The sequence below is a fragment of the Psammomys obesus genome, unplaced genomic scaffold, assembly GCF_907164565.1.
Source record: "Psammomys obesus unplaced genomic scaffold, mPsaObe1.curated_primary_1811, whole genome shotgun sequence".
Classification (NCBI taxonomy): Eukaryota; Metazoa; Chordata; class Mammalia; order Rodentia; family Muridae; genus Psammomys; species Psammomys obesus.
Window position 1 is genome coordinate 56,963,086 of NW_026585895.1, and position 13,645 is coordinate 56,976,730.

At 51.7% G+C, this 13,645-nt stretch overlaps 1 protein-coding gene across 6 annotated transcripts; it reads left to right on the top strand.

The window, feature by feature from the left end:
- The first annotated feature begins 13 nt into the window (after positions 1-13).
- Positions 14-8,844, top strand: Nsmf (NMDA receptor synaptonuclear signaling and neuronal migration factor). 6 transcript variants are annotated; one of them, XM_055599928.1, is made up of 16 exons: positions 14-582; positions 873-934; positions 1,488-1,988; positions 3,023-3,098; positions 3,866-3,871; positions 4,150-4,218; positions 4,852-4,904; positions 5,458-5,547; positions 5,993-6,117; positions 6,382-6,465; positions 6,606-6,639; positions 6,728-6,798; positions 6,980-7,059; positions 7,209-7,311; positions 7,477-7,552; positions 7,646-8,844. In XM_055599928.1, exons 1-16 carry the CDS (start codon positions 512-514, stop codon positions 7,741-7,743), a joined length of 1,599 nt encoding a protein of 532 aa, XP_055455903.1. In that variant the 5' UTR covers positions 14-511; the 3' UTR covers positions 7,744-8,844. The 6 variants fall into 6 exon arrangements, with proteins under 6 accessions (XP_055455903.1, XP_055455907.1, XP_055455902.1 ...); XM_055599932.1 differs by lacking the exon at positions 5,458-5,547; XM_055599927.1 differs by lacking the exon at positions 3,866-3,871 and having other exon boundaries at positions 7,176-7,311.
- Positions 8,845-13,645: the final 4,801 nt, after the last annotated feature.

A 13,645-nucleotide genomic window follows, 5' to 3' on the forward strand; every position in this document is an offset into this window, starting at 1 on the left:
GGTCAGATGTTTTCTCGGGACCCTTTTGCAGGTGCCTGCAACCTTCAGGCAGCAACTTTGCAGTCAGGATGCTCCGGTCTGGAGGGAGCTAGGGTTTCCCCCCAAACCAAGGGGAGTTCGCGGGTTTCTTAGGCGTTCCTCTCCTCTGGGGATACTTGGGCCCTGAGCTAAATTGCAGGGCTTCATATTAGTTCTGGGAGGGTCGCCCCCCAGGAAGAAAGCCTCCGGGAGGAGCCACTTTTTAGACACACCCATATCCGTCACATGGGGGTGGTACTAGCCCAGGCTTAGCGTCAGGAGGCGGAGCACCGCCCCCGGGTCCAGCCGCGTACTCCTACAGAGGCTGGACGCGCAGGGTGCTGGGTGCGGCCATGCCGGGCCCGGACCTGAGTGTGACCCTGACCCTGAAGCCGAGACCTAGCGCAACCTCAGGCGCCGTACGGCTCCCCCGGCAGAGGCGGCGGGCGCGGGGCGCGCTCTGAAGCCCAGGGGATGCGCGGGCGCCGTGACCATGGGTGCCGCCGCCTCCAGGAGGAGGGCGCTGAGGAGCGAGGCCATGTCCTCGGTAGCGGCCAAAGTAAGGTGAGTGCGGTGGGCTTGCTTCTGTAGTGTGTGCTGCTGTCCCAGCGCCCTTCGGCTTTCCTGTTCTGACTGGAGTGAGCCTCAGGCCTTAAAAGCTGACGCCCACAGGCTGGGCAGATTGAACAGAAAGCTGTTCTGGCATGTCCTGGCTCTCCCTGGTGGGTGGAGAGAGCCCACCTCTTTTCACGTTGATGTGGAGGGACTGGAATAGGAGTAGGTCTGATAGGGAAGGTCTTCCCAGTGTCGAAGCCAGCATGTTACTGACCATGTTCCCTCTGCTTACCCTCCAGAGCAGCCCGAGCGTTTGGAGAGTACCTGTCCCAGAGTCACCCTGAGAACCACAACGGTGCAGGTAGGGACACAAGAGACGAAAGGGCTGTGCAGGGTGAGGCCACTGCCCCAGCCCAAGGCCGGTGGAGTGTGAGCCAGCCTAGGTACCTTGCTGGCTTGTCTTCCTCGCATTCCCTGCCCTCTAGGGCCCAGAACCCTAGGAGGAGCTCCAATCACCCATCTCCATGGCGCCCTCCCAGCCTGGGTTGTTGGCATGGCAACAGGCCTCTTGGCACCCCCAGGGCTGGCACCACTGTCTGGGGGCCAGCTGGTTGGGGGGAGGGGAGAAGTTGGCACCAGGCAAATGGGTGTATCTGCAGGCTTGTGGGGGATATCAGCCTGCCTATTCTTACCTCTGATGATTATGCACAGGTACAGGTCTGCCTGTCACCCCAGTCCACACTCTCACAAGGGCTTCAGGCCCAGATGAGAAGAGAAACAAGACACCTGGCAGAACCTTTTTTTAGCAACAAGAGGCCCTCAACAAGTTTGGTGCTTGCTGGTGTATGTTGTCCTTCATGTGCCAGAAGACTGGGAGGGTAGACCAGCATGCTGAAGGTTTGCTTTTTCCTTAGACCACCTGCTGGCTGATGCCTACTCTGGCCACGACGGGTCCCCAGAGATGCAGCCTGCCCCCCAAAACAAACGCCGCCTCTCCCTCGTCTCCAATGGCCGCTATGAGGGCAGCATCTCAGATGAGGCAGTCAGCGGGAAGCCAGCTCCAGAGGGGCCCCAGCCCCATGTGTACACCATCTCTAGAGAGCCAGCCCTGCTGCCCAGCTCTGAAGCTGAAGCCATTGAACTAGCAGTGGTAAAGGGGAGGAGGCAGCGGGAACGGCACCCTCACCACCATAGCCAGCCCCTGCGTGCCAGCCCAGGCAGCAGCCGTGAGGACATCAGCAGGTCCTGCCAAAGCTGGGCAGGCAGCCGCCAGGGCTCCAAAGAATGCCCAGGATGTGCCCAGCTGGTCCCTGGTCCCTCTCCTAGGGCCTTTGGGCTGGAACAGCCACCTCTGCCTGAGGCTTCTGGACGCCACAAGAAGCTGGAGAGGATGTATAGTGTTGATCGAGTGTCTGGTGAGCTTATCTCTGGGCCTGGGAAGGTTTTGGGGTAGCCTACTCCCCGTTAGCAGCAGCAAATACTGTAAAACTGAGTATCATAATGTGATGACAGTCAGGATGAATTCCCTTCAGTTTGCATTCACTCCATCCCCCAAATCCTTTGAATCGTGGCCTCCCTCAGATAGCAAGCAAGTCTAGCATACATTTTTCAAGGATACTTCCTGAAGGTGGGGCCTGGGAGGATCTTGAAGATATAGAAAACATGGCTTCATGGAAGATCAGGCTGTCTTCAGAAACTACAAGGGAGGGAAAGTTGTTTGGGCCCCGAGATTATTGATGTCAATATGAGGGGTTGGGATACCTGAGATGTATTTAGTAACTATTCTACCCACAGAGCATCCCCCTTAAGACATTCCAGCATCCTCATGCCTAGGCTTCAGGGGATAGCTCTAAAGGACCCTGAGAAGTGGATAAGGTATTCTCTAAGGACCTCTAACCTACCCTCTTGTGGGAATAAAAGGAGGGACATGTCTGGCCAGCTGGTAGCTGAGAAGGGCTATCTTATGTCCAAGGGAAACAAAAATGTGATAGGTCAAAGACAGACTCTAACGTTGTTCCTCATACTCTGAACAGCTAAAGGGAAAATTAAACAGAGAAAGCCTCCTCAGGCAAGGGAGTGGGAAGATGCTCAGTGCTATTGCTCTTACAGAGGACTAGAGTTTGATCCTGAGCACCCACATCAGACAGCTCACAACCAAGTGTGAGCTCCACTAGGACTTACACTGCTAGCCTCTCTTCTCTCCCCTCCTCCTTCTCAAAAAAAAAAAATTTTAATAAGTCTTTTTTTTTTTTTTAAGCTGCAAGTCAGAGTGGGTACAGTCATGTTCTGAAGCCTCACCCTGAGCCAGCCTTTTCTCTTCTTGAGAGTCATTATGGTGCTTTTATTCTGCTGCTGGGCCCATGGGCCCAAAGTGTTGTCCCAATAGGGAGGAGAGGGATCAGGCTTCAGGACTCCTGCCCTTGCCAGCCGAGCCTCTTCTCTCTTCCAGATGATGTCCCCATCCGTACCTGGTTCCCCAAGGAAAACCTTTTCAGCTTCCAGACGGCAACCACAACTATGCAAGCGTGAGTCCAGTGTCCACTGCAAAAGTCCAGAGCTGGGCTGTTTCAAGTACTGACAGCTCCTGCCTAGCCACTGGCTTAGCTAGGGGCTTCTTCTGAACAGTTGCATGTGTCCCCCAGTGCCAGGTCTGCTGATGGGCCAAGCTGAGGCTCAGCCCCAGCATGAGGGTACCTGCTCCCTCAGACCATATTCTACCCTTACTTCCTGCTCTTTTCCGTACTCACATGCCCTCACGTGCATTCCTTGCATGCACCCACTCGTCGCCTATTATCTATATTTTTGCCCCGGGGACCTGACCCAGAGTTGCAGCTGATAGCACCATCACTAAGTGGTTTGGAGTGGGTGGGTTCTGGTTTTTATGCGTACCTTGAACGTCATCCTCGTTCTGCTTCATATGTCTCTTGGAGGTCTGTTCCTCTTTACCTGACAGGCATCTATGTTTTCCTGCTAAGGACATGCCTTTGAAGCAAAGTTCCTTGCCAGAGTAGTCCTACTCCACCCCTGATTGCTATGGCAAAGTGGACAGGGCACAGACAAGCTTCTGTAGGACCAAACCCCAGACTTGCCTGGCCAGAACGCAGCACCTGGTGGTATGGGCCAGTGACTCATCCTCTGGTGCTCTTTGACAGCTGGCCTTGAGTCCAATAGACATCCTGTTGGGAGAAAACCACCTTCAAAGGAACTGGGGGTGGGGTGGGGTGAAGGAAGCCAGAGATCCACACTCATTTTGTCTCCTTTCTCTTGCTGCCTCTTTGCATGGTGACTTCAGCATCTCGTAAGTATGCAGTGTGCACTTAGGGGCACAGCCATTGTCCTGGGGGATCCTCCCACCCTTGGATAGAATTCTGCAGGTCAGGGACGCTGGGCCTGGGCAGCGAGTAGTGCTGAGCTCCCATTAGTCCAGCTTCCTGTGGACAACTAAGCCTCAGCAGAGCCTGCTGGGAACTGGGCCTGGGATGCCCTACTGGCCCCCTGTGCTTGCACCTCTGTCCCCACGTCTGTGTCCCTCCTGCCTTCAGCCAAGGGCAGTGCTGACTTGCGGCGGTTTCTCAGGGTATTCAGGGGCTACGCGGAGAGGAAGCGTCGGAAACGGGAGAATGATTCCGCGTCTGTAATCCAGAGGTAGGGCCTGCCAGCCACTCGCCACCAGGGTCTGTCTCTGGTCTGCACTGGCCTGGCCAGGGCCCTCCTGGCCCTGGAAGACCTGATGGGGGAAGGGTGGTGGCGACCACTGGCCTGGCCCTGCTCTGGGGACGTGGCAGGCAGGAGGCCATGTGGCCAGGCTACATATCATCCCCTGGACCTATACTTTGATGCTATATTGATAGTCATACTGCAGCTAGCTAACCCGTTTGTGTCTGTCTAGCCCTGAAGCCCAAAATTACTCATCCAGTGGTACAGCCCACCTTCTCCAACTCCCACCAACTTCAGAGGTGTTTCTGGAAAACTAGACATGGGATCTTGGCAGGGCACAGAATTTGGGGGAAGAAAGAACCTGTCTCCCTAGTGAGTTAGGATGTTTTTGCAACAGAGGAAATGCCTGTGAGAAGCCTCAGCAAGAAACAAAACTGGAAGGAGAGATACAATATGCCTGTGTTCAGGAGTTCTGGAGGGATCTCAGGAGAAGACAGGCCTTGTATATGAGCCTTTAGGAGACTGTTCTGTGTCCAGCCTCAGCATGTTCAGGAACTAGGTGGGCAGGAGCCAACATCCACCCCACTATGAACCCTCATCACCCTATGCTTTCTCCTTCAGGAACTTCCGCAAACACCTGCGCATGGTTGGCAGTCGGCGGGTGAAGGCCCAGAGTAAGATGGGCCCAGGGGAGGTGGTCAGTGCTGTGCTTGGCAGTCTGGGGCTTCTTGGCAAGCTGGGGCTTTGCATGTTGGCAGTCCTCCTCCCTCAACCGGTTCCAACCCCACATCTACAGGCAACCTCCCTTTCACCATGTTCTGCCTTCCCCTCAGGTCTTGCCCCCTCTCTGGTGTTCTGCTCCTGTCTACCCCTGTCTCAGTGTTCTGTCTCAATTCCCTAAAGGTGTTCTATCTCACCTAGGCCCTACTTGACCAGTCCCTTAACCCATTGTTCTGCCTGGCTTAGATTCTCCCCCCGTCCCCGAGCCCACTCAGTACTCCACACTGTTTGTTTTGCCTCCGCCCTAATGTCCTTCAAGTTCAGACTCTGCTCCTATTATTCTGTACCTCTACATGAACCTCAGCATTGGTCTTAGTCCACTGTATGTGCCCTTAGGCCCGCCCTTGTCAGCTTCTGCCTCTCCACACACCCCAGCCCCCAGCCTTGGGCCTAAGTCTGTTCTGTTCTTACCCCCTCTGGCTAATGGGGGTTTTGCTCTCACTGCAGCGTTCGCTGAGCGGCGCGAACGGAGCTTCAGCCGGTCCTGGAGCGACCCCACCCCTATGAAAGCCGACACTTCCCACGACTCCCGAGACAGTAGGTGTCCAGGTGCAGGCTGGCCCACTTCCCTGACAAGTTCCCTTAGGCCCACATCCCTAACAGGGGTCCCATGCCAGTACCGCTGGGCTTTTGCGCTTTTGCTCTCTGAGCCTCAGTTTACCTGTCTATGAGATGGGAGTACATGGTATCTCCTATCTCTTAGGTGGGCTTAACTAATGGCTAAGCAGTGCTGATGGGGGCATCTCTAAGGTGGTACCCACTGTCTCTCAGGGCATACTTGGCCACAGGTGACACTTGTGCTGGGTCCCAGCTTCACATGTCTCTCCTCTTCCTATGTGGGGCTGCTTCCCACTGGTGTCAGTGGCCCAGCTCTGTAGTTTGCCTGTGACTGTAACCTTTTCACCTACCCAAAGACCCTCCAGAACATGGTTGGGCTCTATGGGTGGTATGCCGCTCTCCTGGTGACCCCTCCTACCTTTAGGCAGTGACCTGCAGAGCTCACACTGCACCCTGGATGAGGCTTGTGAGGACCTGGACTGGGACACAGAGAAAGGCCTGGAGGCCATGGCCTGCAACACTGAGGGCTTCTTGCCACCCAAGGTCATGGTGAGGCCTGCCCCTGGGTGCACCCCCATGGCACTTAGATAGAGCACAGCCTGGTCCTCTGGTCCTCCCCACCATGCTCACACTCCATCCTTGGCTTGGGGAGGGGTTCTCCAAAGCTCTACGTCAGTTGTGAAGGTCTTTAGGCTCTCAGCTCTCTACTTCCAGGGAGTTTCAGAGGTTAGGGTTATAGAAGAATAGGGGGCTATCACAAGGCTCCCTCTTGGCTATGAGGTATACCTCAGGGCTTTCTCTGTCCCCCCACAGCTGATCTCCTCCAAGGTGCCAAAAGCCGAGTACATCCCTACCATCATCCGCAGAGATGACCCCTCCATCATTCCCATCCTCTATGTGAGTGTTCTTTCCAACTGCATCCAGACAAACCTCACATACAACTCCCACTCCAGGTCTAGCTACTGTTGCTTGAGTGCCTTGCGGGGGGGGGGGGGGGGGCTAGCAAGGGCTCTGATGTGTGGCCTGTCTGTTCTCAGGACCATGAGCATGCAACATTTGAGGACATCCTGGGTATGTATCTTCCTCACTTCACCTGGTGGCTGGCAGGATGGGTGGCCTTGTACGGGGAGGGCCAGTGCTCAGAGCCCTCTGTCCACAGAGGAGATAGAGAAGAAGCTGAACATCTATCACAAGGGGTCCAAGATCTGGAAGATGCTGATTTTCTGCCAGGTAGAAGCAACCTTTCCTTCCTTGCCTAGGAGGAGAGGTCAGTGTGGTAGGGGCATGGGCCCCACGATTTTACTGCATGTGTTCACATGTGGGAATGTCAGTGGGTGGATGCATTTGTGGACTGGATACCGTCCTAAGCCTCCCTCTAACACCCCTGATGCCTGACCATGACCTCTTACAGGGCGGCCCTGGACACCTTTATTTGCTTAAGAACAAGGTGGCCACCTTTGCCAAAGTGGAAAAGGAAGAGGACATGATCCAGTGAGAAGGGAGGGCACCCTGGGGTGTGGGAGGGAACTCTTGTACCTGCTATATTCCTTCCAGTTCCCTCCCTCCACCATGTTGCTTCCTGTGTAGCTCAGTCATAGGGCCATCAGCCCTGAGCTGAGGCCATCTGTAATTCCCACCAGCTTCTGGAAGAGGTTGAGCCGTCTGATGAGCAAAGTAAACCCAGAGCCGAATGTCATCCATATCATGGGCTGCTACATTCTGGGGAACCCCAATGGGGAGAAGGTAGGGACTCCACACTTGTGAGAAAGGTGGGCGAGGCCTTGTGCTTGTCCTGGCACTTCCTTCTCCTTTAGCCCTCTTGTAGCAGTCTCTCTCATGCTAGGCTCCTAAGCAAGGAGGGTGGGTCCTGCTCTTAACCCCACACTTATAGCCTTGCCCTTCTTGAAGCTGTTCCAGAACCTCCGAACCCTTATGACTCCTTACAAGGTCACCTTTCAGTCGCCCCTGGAGCTGTCTGCCCAAGGTGAGTTATCTTAGCCACCTGACCAGAGGGCTGCAAAAGCTTTGAGCCTCCTGGTCAGGCTTGAGCCTCCTGGCCTTCCTCTTTCCTGCCCAGGGAAGCAGATGATTGAGACCTACTTTGACTTCCGGCTGTACCGCCTGTGGAAGAGCCGCCAGCACTCAAAGCTGCTGGACTTTGATGATGTCCTGTGAGACTCATGGGCCATGCCCAGGCACCATCAGGCCATTTTCCTGTGGTCTGGGGACCTAGGGTTGAGCCACTGCTTGCACCCAGGACCGTGTGGCCCTGGTCTTGCCCACAGCCACTTCAGGGACCCTCAGACATTGCTCAGGTTCTCGTAGGGTCTGGTCCTCACTGCACCAGTGGGCCACAGGGGCCACAGTCCTGGGGGCCTGGAAGAAGAATCTTATCCCATGGCCAGTGGCCTCTTCATAGCCAGGGCATTGACCTGTCATGCCTCGCCTGGAGGCCACAGCATTGGGAATTCCCTCCATGGGGTTCATAGAAATAAGTGCAATTTTTTTTACACCCCTGAAAGAATTTGAAGGGAAGCAGCATTACTACTTAACTAGTAAAGCACTCTGCTACTAGTTACAGTGTAGACAACTGGCCCAGTGTGTGTTCAGGTCCTCCTGTCCCCCAGCCTCTCAGCCCTGCTGTATTTGATCACCAGCACCAGGATGGCCCATCTATGTGGGGCTGGCTCTGTCAGGCTGACTAGCCTGGCCTGGTCTATACTGGCCAGATCTGTCTGCTTTCAACCCTCTTGCCACCCCTTGCTTACTTTGACCTCATCCTGGCAAGGGGTAGCCAGGGCAGTAGGAGGGAAGAGCCTCACCTTCCCTCTTCTCAGGGGAGACAGTCAGTTGTCACCTGTTGCCCACCTCCTCATGCCTACTCATTTCCCTTGCTGCTGTCAAGCTCAGCTTTTCCCAGCCTTGATCTGGAAGCCACATCCCAGCACAGAGGCTTAGGGGTGCGGCGGGGCCAGATGGGCCTGGGCCCTGGAAGGCAAGAACCTCACCATCATTGTAGTGGGGTCCTGGATCTGTCACCCCAGGCTGGAGAGTCAAGTAGCTGGTAAACTCCCCATGACTCTCTTCAGTCTTGCCCAGGGTCTGGCAGGGTGGGCTCTCTTGTACATAGTTGGAGCTTGGGGGCAGGACCCCCTTTCATAGAGCCTGGAGTCTGAGGACACCTGGCTGTGTCCCTGACCTAGGGGAGTTAGGATTGGGCTCTGAACAATGTACGATATCCCTTAGACTGACCATTAAACTTGACCCTTTGCTGCAGTTGCTGTGTGGGTCTTCTCATTTGGTACTCACTCTTCATATGCATGACAGCCTGAGGCCACTGCTGCATGGCTTCCTTCACACCTGGGCCTGGATAGAGGGGGGCCATCAGAACATCCAACTTAAGGATACACACATAGTAAAATATGGTCGGGATCTCCCAGAATGTCCACCAACTAGCATAGGAGAAGGTAGAGACACTATCTTCTCCCTGTAGTGATGAGAATCAGGCAGGGGACTGTGGTTCTAGAAAAGAGCTAGGGAGGGTCTGAGGTGACCAGAAACAGTCCTTATCCCTACCCCAACCCATGAGTATGGGAGAAAGGGCTCCTCCCAGTCTCTTTCAAGTCACCCTGTTCATGTGGCTAGAGCAAGAAGCCAGAGAGCGACTACAGCCTCAGTTGTGGGCACATACCCTGAGTGTCCAAGGTTCAGCAAGACTTAGCTACTTGATCATTACCTGTTGCATTACAGGGACCATAGTAGCTGGGCAGTTCAAGGACTGGGGGTTGGGGTATAGTAAGCAGCATGAGAGCCTAGCAGGCCCTAGGCTAGATACTGGAGACTGCCCTTCTGGGTAGCTTGCTACTAGGACTCATGGTTTGGGTGCCACCATGAACAGTTTTAGAAGGTTGGCTAAGGTTATTCTACTTTTACTTAGCTACCCATGCCCTCTGAAAGTAATATCACATGTAATCTCTCTCTCTCTCTCTCTCTCTCTCTGTGTGTGTGTGTGTGTTGTGTTTCTAGTCACTGCTACATTGAGTCTACATGATGTTGTTATACAAGCCAGTGGGATAGTGTTTGTGGTTCCCATATCCCAACACTGCTGTTTAGAAGGCATATTTAATCCTGACTTTGGCCTAGAAAGGGCAAACATTTGCTCTGAGTAATCCTGCAGGCTCAGCCTGGGCTCTAGCTGGGGTAGCAGAGGTATCTGCCTATAGCCCTGAAAATTGGCTAGTAGACCAGTGAGTGAGTGGGGCTTGTACAGTCTGCAAGGTTCTCTTCCTCATACCCACAGCCACCAAGACAAAACATGACAGAAAGACAACAAAACCCAGAAAGCACCCAGGGCCAAACATGGGAAAAGTGTATGATGGCAAAGAGGTGGCTAGACTGGATATGGGCAGAAAAGAACATGGGGGCAAGTGCCCAAGATGTCCTTGAGCCTTCCTGAAGCATCTACCCACCCACTTTCCTCAATCAAAATTAGTAGACAGCCACAAAAAACACTTGGGCAGAAATATTTGGAAAAAAATATACAAAGTATTAATTTCTTCTTTGTCTTCTTCATCGTTGTCTTCTTTTTCTACTTCTTCTCTTCCTTTTCCTCCTCCTTCTCTTCCTTCTCCTCCTTCTTTTCCTTCTCCTTCTCCTCCTCCTCTTCTCCTTTTTCTCCTCTTCCTTTTCCTTCTTTTCCTCCTCTTTCTCCTTTTTCTTCTCCCCTTTTTCCCTCTCTTTCTCTTCCTTCTCTTCTTTCTCCTCCTTCTTATCCTCCTTCTCCTCTTCCTCTTCTTCCTTCTCCTCCTCTTTCTTTTTCTCCTCCTTCTCCTTCTTCCCAGGTAGGTTCTCACTATGTAGCCCTGGATAGCTTGGAACTGTTTGTATAGCTCAAGCTGGCCTCACACTCGGGAACCCTCCTCCCTCTGCCTCCCAAGCGCTAATATTAAAGGCATTAAACCCTACACCTAACAAGAGTGTTTTAGTTAGGATGTGGCTGTCAGTTTGAGTTTGGGTTGAACATAGGGCTTCGGGCATGCTAGAATATAGCATTTTTACCACTAAAATACATCTTTAGTTTCCACCCCTTTTTAAAGTTTATTTTGAGACAGGATCTCACTAACTTGTCCATGCTGGCCTTGAACTCATTCATTCTATAGCTCAGGCTGACTTTGAATTTGCAATCTGACTGGCCAGCCTCTCTAGTAGCTGTTAAGTACAGCTTAGTAGCCTTAATATATTTTTAAAAAGACTTTTTGATTAAAGGTTATGTGTGTTTGTGTGGGTACATGCATGTAAGTGTAAGTTTTATGGTTATGTGTGTATGTGTGGGTATATGCATGTACGTGCAAGTACTTAGAGAAGTCAGAAGCCATCCAGAAGAGAAGTAGCACACAATTGTAAACTGCTTAACATAGGTGCTGTCCTGCCTAGTTTTATGTCAGCTTGACACAAGCTACAGTCATCTAAAAGGAAGGAAGCTCAATTGAGAAAATGCCTCCGTAAGATCCAGCAATAAGGCACTTTCTTAATTAGCGATTGATGGGGGAGGACCCTGCCCATGGTGAGTGATGCTATCTTTGAGCTGGTAGTCCTGGGTTCTATAATAAGCAGACTGAGCAAACCATGAGGAGCAAGCCAGGAAGCACACCTCCGTGGCCTCTGAATCAGCTCCTGCCTCCAGCCAGGTTCCTGTCTTGACTTCTTTCAGTGATGAACAGCAATATGGAAGTGTAAGTCAAATAAATCCTTTCCTCCCCAACTTGCTTTTTGGTCATGGTCTTTTGTTGCATAGAAACCATGACTAAAATAGATGCTAAGAACTAAGGGTCTTCTACAAGAGCTGAGCCATCTCTCTAAGCCCCCTAAAAAGCATTTGTAGAGTGATAACACACAAGCCAGTAGAGGAAAATGAGCCAAGACATGAAGAGACAATGCAAGGAGAGCTAAATGACCAGAAGAGTCACAAGAAGAGTCACCACTAGCAGTAGTGATGGTTCCTTGTTATCTTGGCTTGGCATGAGTTAAAAGACACCAGCACAAAGGACATTCTTGGAGAGTTAACTGCCAACAGCTGTGCAAATTCAGTTGATATGCTCTACACTCTCCAACTAAAAAATCCTGTGGCACCTTGTGTGAAGAGGCCACTGTCCCAGTGTCCATGCTGTGCCCTGTAAGCAGGGTATTGCCAGGTTATACAGGTAGTGTCTTGAATGAAAAGTAGAGTGATGATTCAAAGTTTTTTTTAATATATAATTTATTTAATTTTACTTTATGTGCATTGGTTGGTGTGAGGATATCACGTCCCTTAGAACTGTAGTTACAGACAGTTGTGAGCTGCCATGTGGGTGCTGGGAGTTGAACCCCAGTCCTTTGAAAGAGCAGACAGTGCTCTTAACCATTGAGCCATCTCTCCAGCCCTCAAAGTTGATTTTTTGTTTTTGTTTTGATTTTTCAAGACAGGGGTTTTCTGTGTAGCCTTGGAACTCTCTGTAGACCAGCCTGGCCTCAAACTCACAAAGACTCATTTGCCTCTGCCTCCCCAGTGCTGGGATAAAAAGGTGTGCCACCATCACTGGCTATTCAAAGTTCTTATGACTCCAGAGGAAGCATGGCTAAGGCATCCAGAGCCCAGAATACCACCTGTTTGAAGAGATTAGATAATGCTGCAGGCTCTCAGTGGTCTCCTGTCCACTGCCTTGCTGAATACACCTCCCTAATTGTCCAAAAGGCTTTGGAACAACAGCACAGAGGTCATTCAGCCTTCTCCTGTGCCTTGTTTGATGCTGTTCTCTGTGCAGGCCTCATGCTCTCAAGTATGGACACTGTGACATAACATGTTCAGGTTATCCACTCAACTACAAATGGATCCCCTGGGCAGTCCTTGGACCTCATGTGCACCCCAGCAGAGTACCTACCTTAGGAAGAACTAGCCTTTGGCATAGGAGCCATCCCATTGGGCTTGGAGCATTAAGGGCGTGCCAAGATATGGTTCCCTTACTGCTCATTCTGAGAATAAATATGTAGATGGAGGCCTTGCAGCAGTCCCACCCACCCTCTGCTGGGTACACTGCTTGGGGGCCCAGCACCTACAGGAAGATAGGCCAACTCTTCCATTTGCTGAATCTCCTATGTCTGTTAGTTGTAGTACCAACTACCCCTTTACATGGGGTCGGGGAAGCAGAAAAGAAACTGCAAAGTTTCAGAAGCTACCATGCTCCACTTCCAGATGTACTTGAGCACAATTTACATGAAATAAGAACTGATCCTGGTTATCCATCTGACCCACTTATAGGTCCCTACTATGGAACCAGATGAGACAGTGCCCTGAAGGCTGGGAAAGAGGAGTGGTCTTGAGCTCACAGCCAACTGATTGCTGAAACTCAATATCAGAATCTCAAAAATAAGATTCAAGATACTACAAACCAGAATTGTTTTGCTACTAACGAACTATAAAAGACAGGCACCAAGGACAAGAACACAGGTGTGGAAAGGTTGTAAAGCTGTGCTCAAAATGCTCAAAAGTTCCAGCAAAAAAAAAAAAAAAAAAAAAAAAAAAAAAAAAAAAAAAAAAAAAAAAATAGTAGAGGACAGGGGTGGAGAGATGACTCAGTGGTTAAGAGCACCGATATAGCAGCTAACAGCCATCTGCAACTTCAGTCTCAGGGGATCTGATGCCCTCTTCTGACCTCCAAAGGTGCCAGGTACTCACACAGTACACAGACACACATGCATGCAAAAATCTTCATACACATAAAATGATAAATCTTTTAAAAGAAAAGGAAAACAGACTGATTTTTCATGGTCCTAGAGGCTAAACCAGGAGTTAGGGTCCTGGTTCTTCTGGGGCTTCTCCTCTGTTTGCAGGTGCCATCTGTCCCTGTATACTCACATGGTCAACCCTCTTTGCCTGTCAAGTGTATGCACAGCAGTCACATTGCTTAGAGTAGAAGGCACAAAAGTCCTTAAGGCTGCCCTCCTCCAATTCCTTGCCCTAAGTTATATTTCTCCAGACTTCTGAGGAACTGGCTAGACCCCCAGGTTCTTAGACCTGTGTGTGTCCATATCCTGAGGCCAC